This window comes from Schistocerca serialis, chromosome 2 (genome assembly GCF_023864345.2).
Source record: "Schistocerca serialis cubense isolate TAMUIC-IGC-003099 chromosome 2, iqSchSeri2.2, whole genome shotgun sequence".
NCBI lineage: Eukaryota > Metazoa > Arthropoda > Insecta > Orthoptera > Acrididae > Schistocerca > Schistocerca serialis.
Window position 1 is genome coordinate 854,469,909 of NC_064639.1, and position 18,849 is coordinate 854,488,757.

At 42.0% G+C, this 18,849-nt stretch overlaps 1 protein-coding gene and 1 pseudogene across 1 annotated transcript in view; one reads left to right on the forward strand and one right to left on the reverse strand.

The window, feature by feature from the left end:
- LOC126458156 (ATP-binding cassette sub-family C member 4-like) overlaps positions 1–18,849 on the forward strand; it is a 382,852-nt gene that overhangs the window by 154,485 nt on the left and 209,518 nt on the right. Inside the window, exon 5 of the mRNA XM_050095019.1 lies at positions 12,596–12,830. Within this exon, the coding sequence (XP_049950976.1) occupies positions 12,596–12,830 (235 nt within the window). The remainder of the gene's footprint in view (positions 1–12,595; positions 12,831–18,849) is intronic.
- Positions 13,195–13,312, reverse strand: LOC126459219 (5S ribosomal RNA; annotated as a pseudogene).

The window sequence follows — 18,849 nt, forward strand, 5'->3', positions numbered from 1 at the left end:
GACGCTGCAGCAAAGATTTGTGAGCAACTAGTCTGCAGTCGCGCTTCGCGTCGTCGCAGAAGTTCATACAAAGGATATTTACAGAATCGTTTTAGCATGAAACGTTACGACAGATTAATTTGTTGAGCAAACTTCTTGAGCTGTATTTCAAGCCGCGTGTGAATAGCACAAGTTTAAGTAATACAGTATTCGTGTCAGTAACCACAGCTGTGACTTCCATAGCTATAGTAGGATACAACCCAGCAAGGGTTGTGTTACCAATAACATATATCTGTGCCGTGTCTGATATCTGAAATTTATGCTTCGCAGTGGCATTATGCCGAAACTGCAATTTCAGATTAAAAATTTCTGCAGCCATACGCAGAAAATGACGTCCTTTAAACAGTTTCTCACGGATCCCCATGAAATCTACTTCTGAATTTATCCAATCGAACTACGCTGCCCACTGTCACGTAAAAATGTTTGTTTGGGGAATGGGAAGAAAAACCTAGAACCCTCACTTCTTCCATCCTGCATTATCGCAAGCAAGATCAGAGTCAACACAGTGTAACTACTTTGCTGTTTGTCTTATCCCAACAGTATATTTTTCCAAATGTGCAGATAGGTAATGTAAGCATACGATTTAATTATGGCGGTAATTTAACGTAATCTTGATGTATACGGTACTTTTATTCAGTTATTACTTCAACAGTGCGCTGTCCAGTCAGAATCAGAGACTTATCACTCAGAAAGTATAAATTTTGTAGTTACAAGTGAACAGACATTTTCATTGTCCGTTTATTTTCCGTAATTATGCGTAACAGCGACTTTTTAATACCTCTGAGCTACACTGTCTGAATTTTTCAGCACCTTGTCAACATAATAGCGTTATAAAATTAACTCTCCCTCGTTTAGTTCTTCACTGAAGAGTTGAATGCTCAGAAAATATATCGTTACTACTAAAAAATCATTTTACTCTTTCCTGCCTCACTAGAGAAACTACCAAAATTCAGATTATTAAACGATTCGTTCGCTTGTGATAATCTATTCAAAAACACAATTAGTAACTTTCACAAATAACGGACACAACACGAAATTAAAACGTGTTCATCACATATCTCAAATTTACGTAATAACAGTTTGATAGGGGCTGAAAAGAACTTGCTTTCTTTTTACGTAGATCGTTATCAAAGAATAAATGCAATGAACAGTCTACATATGCAACATGAGTAAGCGAATGTCATCGATTAAATAAAACACTAGATCAAAAAGACAATAGCAAATAAAACACTTCCTTACATAGGACTATGAGGAATTTTTTCCTACGTTTAACACTTTATATTTCGTCTGTCGTCAATGTTCGAGATTTTACGTTATCAAAAACACCTTAATGAGATTTTCACTCTGCAGCGGAGTGTGCGCTGATATGAAACTTCCTGGCAGATTAAAACTGTGTGCCCGACCGAGACTCGAACTCGGAAACATCTCATTCTGGAAACATCCCCCTGGCTGTGGCTAAGCCATGTCTCCGCAGTATCCTTTCTTTCAGGAGTGCTAGTTCTGCATGGTTCGCAGGAGAGCTTCTGTAAAGTTTGGAAGGTAGGAGACGAGGTACTGGCAGAAGTAAAGCTGTGAGGACCGGTCGTGAGTCGTGCTTGGGTAGCTCAGATGGTAGAGTACTTGCCCGCGAAAGGCAAAGGGTCCCGAGTTCGGGTCTCGGTCGGGCACACAGTATTAATCTGCCAGGAAGTTTAAAAAACACCTTAAATTATCTATTATACTGTAATAAGACTTAGCGCGGCGAGAATTTCCCCTAACAACCAAATATAAATGAACAGATAACGAAAAGGTACTTTTGAATATTTTCGTTACTTCATTCAGGACCTACGCATGTATAGATTAAATGTGTAACTATTACTACTAGATATAACTTATGTTTATGATGAGAAAGAGGAATGGACAATGGGACACGATGAGGGCAGCTCTTTTCCAACAACAAATTTGTGATTGTTGGTACATGATTTGTGTGGTTACACTGCTAAATTCTTAAGAAACACTTCCGAGGCATCAGCTGTTTTAGGATAGTCTTTTCCGAGATGTATGTGCGAGTAGTGGTAAAAATTTCCTTAGTCTATGATTTGTTTGTTTCACAGCTGTGTGCTAATGAAACAGAATTTACACTTGGCGCTACGACCGTTGACAGAAGATATCAGTTTCTCAAGGTACACAAGCTCACGTGACATTCAGAGCAAGCAACGACGTTATAATAAATGACGTAAGAAGCCTATCCACATTAAGAGAAACTTTGGATCTCAAGATACGGCCACGGAGGAATAAAATAAGAAATATGTGAGGAAAGAAGCCAGAGATTAACGGCAAGACGATATCGAGGTCGTTAGAGTCAGTGCATCGTCTTATTTGGACAAGGATTAAAGATGAAACTAGCCACATCAAGATAATCTTATTTGCTACGTAGGTTTATGGTCATAAATTTTGCCATTATGGGATTGGTGTCTTGGGTTTAGCGCCTTGTCAGAAAAGTGACAGATATCTGATGACCTCAGACACCTGAATATATGATACAATTGCCAGAGGGATATGGAAAGGTGGTTACCTATGATATTAGGTTGATAACTACCAGTTTAGTTACAGATAATGTGTTATGACTTTCAGAGAGATTACAGCCATAATTTTTACTTTTCATTGAGGAGATGTGTTGGGTTTAAGGCCTCGTCTTATATGCACTCTTCATGCGAAGCTTATCGGATTATGAATCTGGAACGAATCGGACAGAACCTGCCCCAGCAGCGTCGTCTAGTTTGTACTGAACCGCTCTTGGTGAGGATCTTGTTGTGAAGTATAACTCCACGATAAGACATCAAGAACCGCGTGCTGTCAGTTGTTTGCTGTCTAGTTCTCTGCCAACGTCGTCACCGTACGTCGATGTGAGCGGGCATGTGGTTAGTACACCTCTCTCCCGTCCGTTATTGTAGGCTTCCCCAAACTGCATTCGCTATTTCTCCTCGAAGTAGCTCCTCGCTTTCCAGAAACTTGGCGTATCCTTCTCCATGCCTTCTGCCGAGGAGGAAATCCTTGGAATTGATCCCCCGAGTCGATTGCTGAAGAACAGCTGAGTAAACCTTCTATAGGATATCCTGATTTAGCAGCAATTCAAATTCCCGTCCGGGCTTCGTGGCATAGGTTTGACGTGTTTTCTCCAAAGTCGAATACCAGCATGGTTCATTGGAAATGGACACGGCACATTTCTTTACACATAATTCCCCAATCCGGTCTTGTGCTCCGTCTCTAATGTCCACGCTGCGGCAGGACATTAATACCTAACCTTCTTCCCTTGCAAGTAGCAGATATCGAAACCCGATCATTTGGGTGGAGGCAGGACTCTGATCGCTCTGTAACAGAGACTCAAATCTTGGTTTTATGTAGGTCTGAAATTAAAATTACATTGTAAACGCGTCATTGGTACTAGTAACTATCATTTTAAACGAAATCGTTGAAGCTTACAATTATGGAGATGACAGAGACTCCAAACTGATAAAGGGTGCTGACAAATCTATTCTAAGAATACTCTGAGGCGAAAAAAATCTAAGAGATTTACAGAAATTCCACTGGCTATCTTGGGGAAGTATGAAAGGATTTTCCACCACGAGCAAGTTATGGACTATTGATTTATTGGAAGTGATAACGTTGTGGTTCTGTATTCGCTGTCCGGAGTAGTACCTAACGAAGCTGCGAGCATTAGGTTAACGTAAAAACAGATGAAAAAGGAAAAAAATCCCGTGATAGCACCTGCCACAAGCACCATGAATTTGAGCAGTTAATGAAACAGTGTGTCGTCACACCGTTGCCCAACTGGCGCAATGTTTCGATGGACCTAACAGATGAAGGGCAACAGGTAGATTTCATATTCCTAGATTTCCGAAAAGCTTTTGACTCGGTGCTCCACCACAAACTATTAACAAAGTACGAGCATATGGAATAGGTTCGCAGATATGTGAGTGCCTCGAACAGTTCTTAAGTAACAGAGCTCAGTACGTTGTTCTCGATGGCGAGTGTTCTTCAGAGACAAGGGTTTCGATAGGAGTGCCACAGGGAAGTATGATAGGAACGCTGTTGTTTTCTGTACACGTAAATCATCTGGCGGATAGGGCGAGCAGCAATCTACGGCTGTTTGCTGATGATGCTGGGATACACGGGAAGGTGTTGGCTGTGAGTGACTGTAGGAGGATAGAAGGTGACTTGGACAAAATTTCTAGTTGGTGTGATGAATGACAGCTTGCTCTAAATGTAGAAAATTGTGAGTTAATGCAGATGAAAAGGAAAAACAAACCCGTAATGTTCTAATACAATATTAGTAGCGTGCTTCGGACACTCATGTTGATGAAATGTCTAGGAGTTACGTTGCAAAGCGATACTAAATGAAAGGAGCATGTAGGGATTGTGGTAGAGACGAAGAATGGTCGGCTTCGGTTTATGGGGAGAACTTTAGAAACGTGTGGTTCATCTGTAAAGGAGACTGCATGTAGGGTTCTAGTATGACCTAATCTTGAGTACAGCTCGAGTATTTGGGGTCAGCACCGCGTCGGATTGAAGGAAGACTTCGAAGCAATTCAGAGGCTAGCTGCTAACTGTTACTGGTAGGTTCATACAACACGAAACTTTTACGGAACTCAGTTGGGAATCCCTGGAGGGAAGGCGACGTTCTTTTCGAGAAACGATCTTGAAAAAATTTAGAGAACCTGCATAAGAGAAATTAGGGCTCATTCATAGGCATGTAGATAATATTTTTTCCGTCACTGTTTGCGACTGGATGAGAAAAGGCAATAACTAGTAGTGATACGACTGGAAAAGTCAAGATGAGGGCGCCTTATACGGTGGTCTGATCATTCCCGATGAAAAGCGTTTGGTGAAGGAGCGGGCATGGAGCAGCGTGATTCCCCAGTACTACTTAAGTCCATTCCGCAGAACTACTAGTATACTTAAGTCCATGTGATAATGAATCACTCTGGGTTGAAACTTGTCTAGGTGCTACGCAGTATCAGGGATATTCATCAATACTTCCTTAGGCTTATGTTTGTCTTACATCACGAAATGCAAATTTTATAAAGCGTGTGAACAAGAGATTCATGATCGTAAACGTGTAATACCATATTACAGCGATTTTACTCAGAATATAAAAGGTGTTTTACAATGAGAGGCAAAAACATCGCCCGGCCCGAATGATTTAGAGTCCAAGACAGAGCACTGCGCATTCCCCAGATCAGAAGTGCCAGTGTTCACAACTCTGGCGGCCTGTAGAGCTTCAGCTTGATGTTTAAATCGTTAAATAGAAGCAATACAATAGTTAGGATACAGTATTTGTCGAGACTCATTGTAACTTAACTCATCGTATCATTTCTTTTGAAAATCATTATTCGAGCACGTAGAAACGGTTGAAACATAAGAACTCCACGTCGGTAGCATTACTACAACGACGAGCGTTTCACATCTGTCTCAATGGCTGAGTGGATTACGCTAGTGGCAGTGGATAAGAAAACTCCAGCTGCACCATTTCTTGTAGAAAGATTCTCTTCGCTGAAGTATCGCAAGCAATATACAAAGCTATTTGACTTTATCCTCTGAATCACATTTTTACTGTAATATTTCGTTATATAGCATTTTCATTTGCACACATTTACTAATTATTATCATGCAGTTACAAAAAAAAAGTAAATTAAAAATGAAAAAGCAAATTACAGACCCGTCGAACATATCCCTCGGGAGAAATTTTGGCCGGTCGGTGTGGCCGAGCGGTTCTAGGCGCTTCAGTCTGGAACCGCGCGATCGCTACGGTCGCAGGTTCGAATCCTGCCTCGGGGATGGATGTGTGTGATGTCCTTAGGTTAGTTAGGTTTAAGTAGTTCTAAGTTCTAGGGGACTGATGACCTCAGATGTTAAGTCCCATAGTGCTCAGAGCCATTTGAACCATTTTTGAGAAATTTTGGTAATAGTTAGGACAACGCCTGAAGAGGGATAGTTCATTTCGTTTTTTATGGTAGAGTTAAAGTGGCGGTGCCAAGCAGGGGTAAATATGATTTTTGTTTCTTTTATTTCGGAGATTAAGCCTAGCTAGATGAGAAAATAGAACAAATAGGTAGATAGGCTGACGGTTTACGAACGTAAACGACGCGCCTTCGAATCTGAGTCACCGGTCATATTTTTTATATAGACCTGAGCAGGTAATATTTGAAACCTTAATTATCTACAAATTGTGCAGTTACAGGCTTTTATAGGTTCCACATTCCTTCAAAAGATCCCGTTTCGTGATAGTCTAATCTTTAAACAAACAGACATGTGGACAAAGTAAAAATATTGAAAATAGATGTATTTATTTGTAATTGCTTCGACCGCCATCTGGTGTCCCTATGGTTTTCAGTTAAGAGAAACGTATCAGCTGATTGGAATATGTCATAGGTTTGCTTCAAAATGACTGATGTGAATGTTTGCGAGCGAATAATTGCTGCCTTTGAAAACGGTGTTAGAGCATCTGAGGAAGGAGTTCGTTATGGTGTTGACGCTTCCACAGCAAGGAGATGGCTTAAACGATTTAGAGATAGTAGTGAGGTAGTGAGACGTCCAATATCTGGAAGACCACGAGTCTCTACTCAGAGACAAGATGAATAATTGGTCAGAAAGGCCCAGAATGGTTCTTTGTCACTCATTCGGAAACTAAGGAGAGCTTCACATTTCTCGAACGCGTCGAGAACTGCTCTCAGAAGATTAAAGGACCATGGGATCAGGTTCCGTCGTGCTCTTATCGAAGGACCGTTGTATGACTAATAAGCCGTGGATAGACCGGAAATTGTGAGTTTCTGAGAAGATGTCAATTGGAGGGAAGTCATTCTCACCGACGAGAGCACAATTGAGTTCACGAGTAGAGGTCCTACACTTGTTTACAGCACAGATGGACAACGATACGACGCGCGCTTCGTGGCCACACGCGCTAGAAGCTGACGCGGAAGTGTGGAATGTTGGGACTGGATGCTTTACGTGGGTGCAGGAACTTTAGAACGTATCTAAGGCAAGTTCAATTCAGCATGCTATGAACATTACCTTGAAAATGTAATCATCGCTGCAGATCGACTCTGGTACCCCGAAGGACGTCTCACTTACCAAAATGATAATCATCCATCACCCGAAGGACGTCTCACTTAACAACCTGATAATCACCCATCACACACTGGCATTAGGATTCAGAACTGCTTTCGAAGGAGGGAGAATATTATTCAATACCTTCCGAGATCTCCAAAGCCACCTTATCTCAATCCCACAGAGCACGTATGGGCTCAGCTTAAGAAGACTCTGCGGGACAGTTGGCCAGACCCTCCTCCGAGAACTGTGAATGCCCTGTGGGATTTGGTTCACTCTTCATAGGAGATAAATGTCATGGATGAGGACTTTTTCCATAGACTTGTCAATTCTATGCCTCGATGTATACAAGCTGCTGTTGATGCCACTGGCGTGTGGACAATATACTAAAGCTATACGTAGCTTCTTCATTTTATTTTATTTCATTTCATTTTATTCATATTAAGCCAACAAAATTAACTTCAAAATACAAATCTGCTTAGTACTATATTAATTGTATTTTTATGGTAGCTTAGATGAATATCACCCTTCAAGGAAAATTATTTGTATTATTATGGAAGGTCATATGAATATCATCCTCCAAGGAAGATTATTTTTATGCGAGGTCAGACGAATATCACCCTCAAAGGTTGATTATTTTATTGTTATACGAGATCAGATAAATATTACCTTCCGAGGAAGATTATTTTTAGACACCAACTCACAAATCATAATTAGTTATTTACTGAAGAGCGTACTAAAGAAAATAAAAAATATAATTTATTAACAAAAAATAAATTAAGAACGAAACATTTTCGACGCGATAAAGAAAAGCTTCTGGTGACATTCGATTCAACATATACCACAGCTACAGGAGTAATACGGCACTCTACTAAGGGACTACCGAACTTTTCTTTGTAGCGTAACAGTCGAATAGGCCTGCCGTAGTTGAAGAACGAATATTAAACTGGAAATAACAGATTCTGGAAGGCACATCCACTCACTTGTGTAAACCACGCGTAAGAACTTAGAAAAATGTGCCAATCATCTGATACGTTTCTATTAGCTGAAAACTATAGAGATACCGGATGGAGGTCGAAGTAATCACAAATAAACACATCCATTTTCAACAGTTTTACTATGACCGTTTGTCTGTTTGGCTAAAGATAGACTATTATAAAATGGAATCTTTTGAAAGAATGTTGAACATGGAAAAGCCTACAACTGCACAATTTGTATCGAATTAAGGTTTAAAATATTAAAAAAGGACAGTTGACTACAGTTAGATTCGAAGGCGCGTCCTTAACGTTCGTAAACCACAAGCATATCCACTCGGCCATTAACACAAATGTGAAACACTCCACTTTGTAGAAATACTACCGAGGTGGAGTTATATTTCAACCGTTTCTAACAAGGGAACCTCCCCATCGCATCCCCCTCAGATTTAGTTATAAGTTAGCACAGTGGATAGGCCTTGAAAAACTGAACACAGATCAATCGAGAAAACAGGAAGAAGTTGTGTGGAACTATGAAAAAAATAAACAAAATACACAAAGTGAGTAGTCCATGCGCACAGATACACAACATCAAGGATATTGTGAGTTCAGGTGCGCCGTGGTCCTGTGGTTAGCGTGAGCAGCTGCCGAACGAGAGGTCCTTGGTTCAAGCCTTCCCTTGGGTGAAAATTTTATTTTCGCAAAGTTATGATCTGTTCGTTCGTTCATTGGCGTCTCTGTCACTGTAATAAGTTTAGTGTCTGTGTTTTGCGACCGCACCGTAAAACCGTGCGATTAGTAGACGAAAGGACGGGCCTCTCCAATGGGAACCGAAAACATTTGATCGCAAGGTCATAGGTCAACCAATTCCTCCACAGGAAAACACGTCTGATATATTATATACGACACTGGTGACGGCATGTGCGTCACATGACAGGAATATGTTGTCGACCCACCTAACTTGTACACTTGGCGAATGGGTAAAAAGATTCTTCTACCTTGCCCGATTTAGGTTTTCTTGTGGATGTGATTATCATAAATAAAATAAAATAAATTTAACTTTTCATTCGATGGAAGAATTGAACCAAGGACCTCTCGTTCCGCAGCTGCTCACACTAACCGCGGGACCACGGCGCTCCTGAGCTACAGTGTCCTTAATGTTGATTCAAATGGCTCTGAGCACTATGGGACTTAACATCTGTGGTCATCAGTCCCCTAGAACTTAGAACTACTTAAACCTAACTAACCTAAGGACATCACACACATCCATGCCCGAGGCAGGATTCGAACCTGCGACCGTAGCAGTCGCGCGGCTCCGGACTGAGCGCCTGAACCGTCCTTAATGTTGCTTATCTTGCGCATGCACTACTCAGTTTGTATATTTTGCTTATTTTTTTCATAGTTCCACACAACTTCTTCCTGCTTTCTCGATTGATCTGTGTTCAGTTTTTCAAGGCCTATCCACTGTGCCAACTTATAACTAAATCTGAGGGGGGTGCGATGGGGAGTTTCCCTTGTAAGTGCTCGAATAATGATTTCCAAAAGAAATGATACGATGAGTTAAATTGCAATTAATCTCGACCTACACTGTATGCTAACTACTATTCTGCTTCTACTTGACGGTGTAAACACGAAGCTTAAGCTCCATAGACCGCCTGAGTTGTGAACACTGGCATTTCTGAACTTGGGCTTGCGCAGTGCTCTGTTCGTGGATTCTAAATTATTCGTGCGGGACAGTCTTTTTGCCTCTCCTTGTACAATGAAGTCTTGGTTTTTATCACTCATTCCTCTTGGAGATCACCGAGAGAAGTGGTGCAGTGGCTAGCACGCTGGATTCCACACTCATAAGGACGCCAGTTAAAATTCGAGTCTAGGTTTCCTAATTTAGTTTTTTCGTGATTTTCCTAAATCTCTTGGGGCTAACACCAGGATGTTTTCCTTAGAATGGACACAGCCGACTTCGTTTCCAGTTCTTATCGAATCAGAAGTCGTCGTCGACGAGATGTTAAACCTCAAGATTTCTTCAATGATAAACGACTGGAAACGTACTGAATATTACACTCGCATACTAATGTACACCTCAATAAAATCTTCTTGACACACAGAGGAGTTATAGACCATGGCTGAGAGCGGGCATTGATTGAAATCAGTGGGAGAAGTTGAAAATTTGTGCCCGGCCAGGATTCGAATCCGTGTCTCCTGCTTAATAGGCACTGAGGCACCCGGAAACAGGGCTCGGACTTCTCCGAAAGAACGGGGACCCCCCCCCCCCCAACCCCTTCCCACACACACACACACACACACACACACACACATACACATACATACAACTTCCTGGTTTACGAGCAGCGTCACTTCGAATAAAACACTCGAGTTTTAGATATCTGTCCCCACTATCGTCATCAGGAGTTAAAACGTACATCTTCCTTTACGACCAGTTCAAGCCAGTGCAAAATCGTGCCTGCCTAGAGGATGTCGCCAATTCTGCAGACGGCTGTGACAGCACTTATCGGTACTAGGCATCCTTTATGAATGCACAGAGGTATCCCTTACCTCGAATATGACTACTAGAAGTCGTCGTATGATAAAATGAGAGCAACATTCGATTTACGTGTTGTATGCAGAATGTCTCACTTACAAATCTCTTCCCATATTAACTGTATTATCGAAAGTATCCGAACACCCATTAGTGGACATTAATATGGGGTGTGTTCACCATTCGCCTTTACGGTGGCTTGAACCCTGCTGGGGATTTCCAGTGAACTGTCTGAATGTCTGTTGAAAAATGCCAGCCCATTCTGCCTCAAGACTCAAAACCAGAAACGTTACTGATGGTGGATGTTGGGATCTGAAGTGAAGTAGACTTGTCCGCAGCTCCTGGTCGTGCGGTAGCGTTCTCGCTTCCCGCGCCCGGGTTCCCGGGTTTGATTCCCGGCGGGGTCAGGGATTTTCTCTGCTTCGTGATGACTGGGTGTTGTGTGATGTCCTTAGGTTAGGTAGGTTTAAGTAGTTCTAGGTTCTAGGGACTGATGACCATAGATGTTAAGTCCCATAGTGCTCAGAGCCATTTGAACCATTTTTGAAGTAGACTTTCTAACTCATCCCAACGATGCTCTATGTGCTTCAGGTTGGAGCTCTGGGCAAGCCAGTCCATTTCGGGAATGTTGTTGTGCACAGCTCATTTCCTCACAGATGCTGCTTTATGATAATGTGCATTGTTGTATTTATGTTAGGGACTGAAAACCTCACGGATGCAAGATCGCATATGAACTATTCTTTATTTGGATGGATTACTAAATTTAGCTAGCGGCCTAGTCATCTTCAGATCTAAAATATAAAACAATTTTTTTTTCGTGTTGACGACATACAACAGCTTACAGAAAAATGGTTGAAATCGTTCTAAGCACTATGGGACTTAACAGCTGAGGTCATCAGTCCCCTAAACTTAGAACTACTTAAACCTAACTACATCACATACATCCATGCCCGAGGCAGGATTCGAACCTGCGACCCTAGCAGCAGCGCGGTTCCAGACTGAAGCGCCTAGAACCGCACGGCCACCGCGGCCGGCACAGCTTACAGAACTGCACATAATACTGTAGCAGGGATCAGGAGTGTATATATGAATTAATTAGAAAATACATACCATCGTACATTCTTGGTTAGTGTTAGTGCCTTGACAGCTTCTCACATCGTTAAAATCTTTCTTAAAATGACAACATCAATACACGACATAGTTAAAAGAACTTCTCATCGTTTGAGGACAGTGTAATTGGACGATGGTCATAAAACTGAAAATGTACGTTAATATAGAGAAGAGTCAATGAAAATAGCGGTATTTGTATAAGAAACTACCCACCAAAATAAATGTAAGAAGTGTACTCTTACCAACGTTATCATGCCGTTAAAGCGTTGTAACTGATACAGTTAGTATTTAAACGACATGATGTAAATACTGATTGTGACACTTACGTATTGTATTCTAGCTGCTGAATTATGAGAGTAACTAAATTTAGATTTTGGTTGTTCTTGTAAGGAATGCAAATAAAATTTATCTCGACAACACATCCAATTTTATTGACTTCTACCTAGTATTACAACCTTCAGGAAAGAGCGATATCTGGACAAGCTCGTGAACCTCTATTAACTGCCTCCGATTTGAACGCAAGTACTTAGTGAACCGTGTATTAGAAAACGCTGACATCTATGCTGATTCACCGTGTTGTCTTTTACTACTCGTGTATCCGATTTTCCATTCTGATTTATTAAGTGCAGTAAACATGAGCGTGTCTTCTTCCTCATCAGAGTGGGACTATCGTCTGAGATCTAAGGTTCAGTCATTGTTTCACGAGGGAACAGTGCACGATACAGGCTAAGGTACTGTCGCTCATGTCAGCCTCACACTGCATCGCGCAGCTATTCCTGCACTGCAATGCCCTGCCTCGCTTGAGCAGCAAAACTCTTCGCGTACTATAAGACGTGCTCGTCGTGCGCAGGTGCTGCGGCTGAGCCGTCAGACGCCGAGCGAGGGCGGCATGACGGCGACGGGTGGCGTCGTCAATCTGATGACCAACGACGTGAGCCGCTTCGACAAGGTGGTGCTGTGGGGCCACTGCGTGTGGTGCATCGCGCTGCAGCTGCCGCTCATCGTGTACCTGCTCTACACGCAGGTCGAGTACGCCGCCTTCGCCGGCGCCGCCTTCATCCTCATAATCACGCTGCCCTCCCAACGTGAGTACCGCCGAGCTCGTTCCCAAACTCATCTCCTCCAGGCCGATCGCCTTCCTGTTCCTCCATCCTACACAGAAGTCACAACACTCCCTCCAGATCCATCTCAACCAGTTCATCTCCTTCTTCAGATCGAAGCTTCTCTAGATGATTCCTTCGAGATAGTGTCCGTCCGAACAGGTCTCGGAAGACGCAACGGTACCGACCAATCGCCGAGCAGAAGTTAGGCGCCATTGAATGCGGATATGGAGGGGCATGTGGTCAGCACACCGCCCTCCCGGCTGTTATAAGTTTCCGTGGCCGGAGCCGCTACTTATCAGTCGAGTAGTTCCTCAATTGGCCTCAAGAGGGCTGAGTGCACCCCGCTTGCCAACAGCGCTCGGCAGCCATGACGGTTTCCCATTCAAGTACTGGCCAAGCCCGGCAGCGCTTAACTTCGGTGATCTGACGGGAACCGGTCTTACCACTGCGGCAAGGCTGCTGGCATTCCTTCTATATCCCAAGCAATATTTATAGGACTATCCACCTGTATCTTCCTCCTCCGCGAGCACTCTTATCCATTTAAGACGAACCCATCCTATCAACAATCACCCTCAAATATCTTGCACTGACACTTGATAGTTAACTAACACTTGGTTTCTGCTTGTGCAATATCTCGATGAATGGATAGCTGAGGATTTTTCTTAATATTGTTCGAAACCTTCAAGAGAGCTTCTGATATTCTTAGAGCTAGATGTAGGATATTGCTGAGAACAGTTACCCGTGAGGTGTTTGCACTCACAGTAGATCCTATAATTATTCGCATTGCCTGAGTTGCACCTCTGTCTTCTTAATGTAAGCGTTATTGATCCATGTCGAATAGCAGTATTCAGTGACAGAGTGTGATAGGAGTATCTTCTTAGTGTTTGCGTTATTAATCCATGTCGAACAGCAGTATTCAGCAACAGAGTATGCTATTGCTTAGCATGTTGTTAAGTAATTCCGTGAATTTACCTCATGGGATCACACTCAAGAATTTCAAAAGAAGTCATTCTCGCCAACCCTGTCATAAGCAATTGATATATCTGGTAAAATCATTAGACGATCAATTCCAATTACAAAATGATCTAGAGAGAATTTCTGTATGATGTGAAAAGTGGCAATTAGCGCTAAACAAAGAAAAGTGCGAGTTCATCCACATGGGTACTAAAAGAAATCTGATAATTTTGGGATATACGATAAATCGCACAAATCTAAAGGCTGTCAATACGACTAAATACCGAGGAATTACAATTACGAGCAACTTCAGTTGGAAAGACCACATAGATGGTATTGTGGGGAAGGCGAAACAAAGACTGCGCTTTGTCGGCAGAACACTTAGAAGATGAGACAAACCCACTAAAGAGATAACCTACATTACACTTGTCCGTCCTCTGTTGGAATATTTCTTCTCGGTATGGGATCCTTACGAGGTAGGATTGACGGAGGACATCGGAAAAGTGCAAAGAAGGGCAGCTCGTTTCGTGTTATCGCGCAATAAGGGTGAGTGTGTCACTGATATGATACTCGATTTGGGGTGGCAGTCACTGAAACAAAGGCGGTTTTCTTTGCGGCGAGATCTGTTTACGAAACTTCAATCTCCAACTTTCTCTTCCGAAAGCGTAAATGTTTTGTTGACACCCATCTACGTAGGAAGAAATGGTCATCTTAATGAAATAAGAGAAACCAGAGCTCGAAATGAAAGATTTAGGTGTTCCTTTTTCCCACGCGCCATTCGAGATTGGAATGGTAGAGAAGTAGTTTGAAAATGGTCCTAGAAACCCTCTGCCAGGCACTTAAGTGTGAATTGCAAAGTAACCATGTAGATGTAGATGTATATGTAGATCATAGATCCAAAAAGGCAAGTACATTTACTGATTTCTTCTCATATTTTCGCTATAAGTAGCAAGAGACAGTACCAGATCGTTACAACTTCTGCCTGATCTGACGCTGTTTGTACTAAGGGATATGTTTGTGGATGACTTCAAAACTTTTGTAGTAGATTAGACGCTCGAACAGATGGTAAGCGACCCTTGGAAGGGCTATTGGATGATAGCTTTCCACTTTTGTGAGATTTTTATTGGGTTCCAGTATAGCTAATACTTTTGTTTTCTTCATCAGAGGTGGAAAGTTTCCGAGTTTTAGTATATTTGAGGAGAAGTTGATAAGCCATTTTACTGTAGCTGGCTCACAGAGAGCTATAAATTCGGGATATATTCCGTCAAATCGAGCTGCTTTTCCAAGTTTCATAGTTCTGATCCCATTTCAAGAAGAGGGACTGCTGTAAAGGAAAAGAAGATTAGGATCTAACGTGCCTCGACGATGAGGTGATTAAAGATTGTGCACAAGCTGGGTCTAGGGACGGATGGAGAAGGCAATCGGCCTTGCCCTTTCAAAGGAACTATCCCGGCATTCACCTTAAGCGATTTAGATAAATCACAGATAATCTAAATCTGGAATTCTGGACGAGGATCTAAAATCCCGTCCTCTCGAATACGTGTCCAGTGTCTTACTACTGAGTTACTTCGCTCCGTTACATGCCAAGTTCGACTACGACAGCTCCCTTGTTTCTCTTCTTATTTACAATCTTGGTATTCTGTCACGTCTGTACCAACACATCTCACCGACCTACAAAATCTCCTTATCCTCTATCAGCACATCTTCAACAGTCGCTCTCTCCCAGACAATGAAATCCATCCTAACTTCTGTCCATCCTATACGAAGCGACTTCAAATCGAGATGCTTTTAATAGTTTTCACAACGAAACTCTGCCTCGAAGTCTGTCAGAAAAAAACTCGTCATATGTAAATAACACCGGCGGCAAAACACAATCACTATCTTCATTGTACGATAGCAGTGTTTACGTTACTGATGACATAGCCACTAAATCTGTGTCACTAAACAACGTTTTCCGAAGTTCCTTCACCGATGAAAACGAAGTAAATGTTCCAGAATTCGAATAAAGAAAAGCTGCAAACATGAGCAACTTAGAAGCTGATTTCCTCAGAGGATCGAAGCAACTTACTTCAATAAAGGCAAGTCTTTTACTCCAGATTACGTACCAGTTAGGTTATTTTCAAAGTATGCTGATATAATAGTTCCATACTTAGTAATCATAAACAATCACTCTCTCTACGAAAGATCCGTAGTATGGTTCTGGAACATATAGTGTGTTCGAACATTACGAATTACCCCGAAGAAAACGATTTATTGACACGTAGTCAGCACATCTTCAGAAAATATTGTTCTTGTGAAACACAACAAGCTTCTGATTCCCTCGAAGTAATGAGTGCTGTAGAGAGGAGTTCTCGAACTGAATCCATATTTCTAAATTTCCAGGAGGCTTTTGATAGCGTTCCTCGCAAGAGGAACTGCCTGTGGTGTCACCGCCAGACACCACACTTGCTAGGTGGTAGCTTAAATCGGCCGCGGTCCATGTAGTACATGTCGGACCCGCGTGTCGCCACTGTGATCGCAGACCTAGCGCCACCACCAAGGCAGGTCTCGTGATACGAGAGAGCACTCGACCCAGTTGTACGAGAACCTAGCTACCGCCCAGTTGTACGAGAACCAAGCTACCGCCCAGTTGTACGAGAACCTAGCTACCGCCCAGTTGTACGAAGCCTTTTCTCTCTCATTAGCCGAGAGACAGAATAGCCATCAGCTAAGTTAATGGCTACGAACTAGCAAGGCGCCATTTGTATCAGTGCCTATAGCTTACGAGTATTCAAGAGAGATGTATTCCAAGGACTAATAAAAAGATAAGTAATAAGCATCTACATACTTTTCTTCTTATTCATTTATAAGTTCTCATGTTCCAGACTTCACGCCCGTCTGCTTTAGCCGTGCGTGCTCTATCGGCTTCAGCGTTAGTGTAGTTTGCATTTTCAGCCATCTAAACTTCACGGTGTCGGCCCAGCTACCGACACAACACTGCCTGTCCATGGAGTATCGTCTCACTTGTGCGACTGGATTCGTAATGTCCTGTGGGGAATGTCACAGTTCGTAGCAACTGAAGGGAAGTCATCGAGTAAAACAGAATTGATATCAGGCGTTCCCCAAAGAAGTGAAACAGGCTCTTTGCTGTTCTTAATCTACGCAAACGATTTAGGAATAATCTGAGCAACCCTTCTCGATTATTTGCAGATCATGCTGTCATTTACCGTCTGGTAAAGTCGCCAGAAGATCAAAAGTAATTACAAAATAATTTAGACGAGACATCTGTGTGGTGAGATAAGTGGCAGTTGACAATAAATAATTAAAATTGTGAGGTCACCCAGATGAGTACTAGAAGGAATCCATTAAATTTCGGTTACATGATAAATCACCCAAGTCTCATGGCTGTCAATTTAACTAAATATCTAGGGATTTATCACACAGAAAATATTGTGGCGAAGGCAAATCAAAGACTGCGTTTTATTGGCAGAACGCTCAGAAGACGCGACAAAAACTATCGACACTACACTTGTCCGTCATCTGATAGTGTATTTATGTGCAGTAAGGGATCTTATCAACTAGGATTGTCGGAAGACATCGATATATTTCAAAGGACGTCAGATTTTTTGGATTATTAGGGGAGGAAATGTCACGATATGACACACGAGTTGCTGTGGCAGTCATTAAAACAAATAATTGCGGCGAGATCTTTTCACTAAATATCAGTCATAAACTTTCTTCTCGGAGAGGAGAAATGATCATCGCAATAAAATAAGAGAAATCACGGCTCGCAAGATAGATTTAAGTGTTCGCTTTTCCCCCACGCTGTGCGGGTGCTGAATGGCACGGGAATAATCCGAAGATGTTTCGACAATTCCTCTGCCAATCACTTATCTGTGAATTGCAAAGTAGTCATGCAGATGTAGGAAATCCATCTAAGTTTCACTTACACTCCGTTCCCTCCCCCCGCCTCCCCCCTCCCCGGCCTTCTACCCAATCGAGGCTTCTCATCCTCCCCGACCGTCCACTTTTCCTATCTGCTTCATAATCATGGCCTGGTCTCGTCTGGTCCTATGATACATGCACGTTTCCGTACCATCCGTCCTCCCACATTATGCTGATAGTATGTTATTTCTCCCATGATGCTAGATAATGTGGAATACAGCTGTAAATTATTTTAGGTTGGAGCGCACAGCCTACTTTCATAGAAATTTTCTTCTCATGTGTTTGTTGTTTATTTTATTTTATTTATTTATTTTTTTGCAATAGATTTCGAAGTTTTTAATACCTCAAGGTGGAGCCATTTAAGGCCTGAAAATCGATTGAAAATAAAGTAAACAACAAACATAATGGGTGGAAAATTAGAATTAAAGTAGGCTGTCTGTTCCAAAACAAGATCGCCATGTTGCCCGACTTATTGATTGCTCAGACTACACTGCACTGATTTCATTGTTTTATTTCACATTGTCTATTTCGGGACGTAATGACCCATCCAGAATCACATGTGACTAAAAACTCAAATACATCATCTTTTTCACGTACACTTGATGCTGGCCTAAGATTTTCCGAAACCGATGAAGCAAAATAAAATAATTAAATTAATATAGTGAAGTCTGAGTAGTCATTTAAGTCAGACAACATTAAATTACTGCTGCGTGTCCTTCAAAACCACCAGTAACGATGTATCGACTTAAAACTAATAATCACGTCCAAACCCTCACGACTTACAGCTTTCCCATAACCTACGACTCAATATATCAATCAACCTACTGTTTGTCTTTCCAGTGTAGGTGCTCTATATTCACCACCATGCGATACTGCATTACCAGTAACATCTTTCTCATCTATCTCCTGATTAAAAAAAAAAAAGAAATTGCGAATGTGTACACTTTTAATATCAGTCGGAAAATCCGCTCATTGAAGTAAAAGCACTGCCTGTAAAAGGTGTCCAGGTGTCCAGGTAAATTCCTGGATTGGCAGGCAGCTATCATTTCTCAGAATAGTCAAGCATTCCTGGATTGGTAAGCAGCTATGATTTCTCAGAATAATCAAGCCACTTATGTTGATC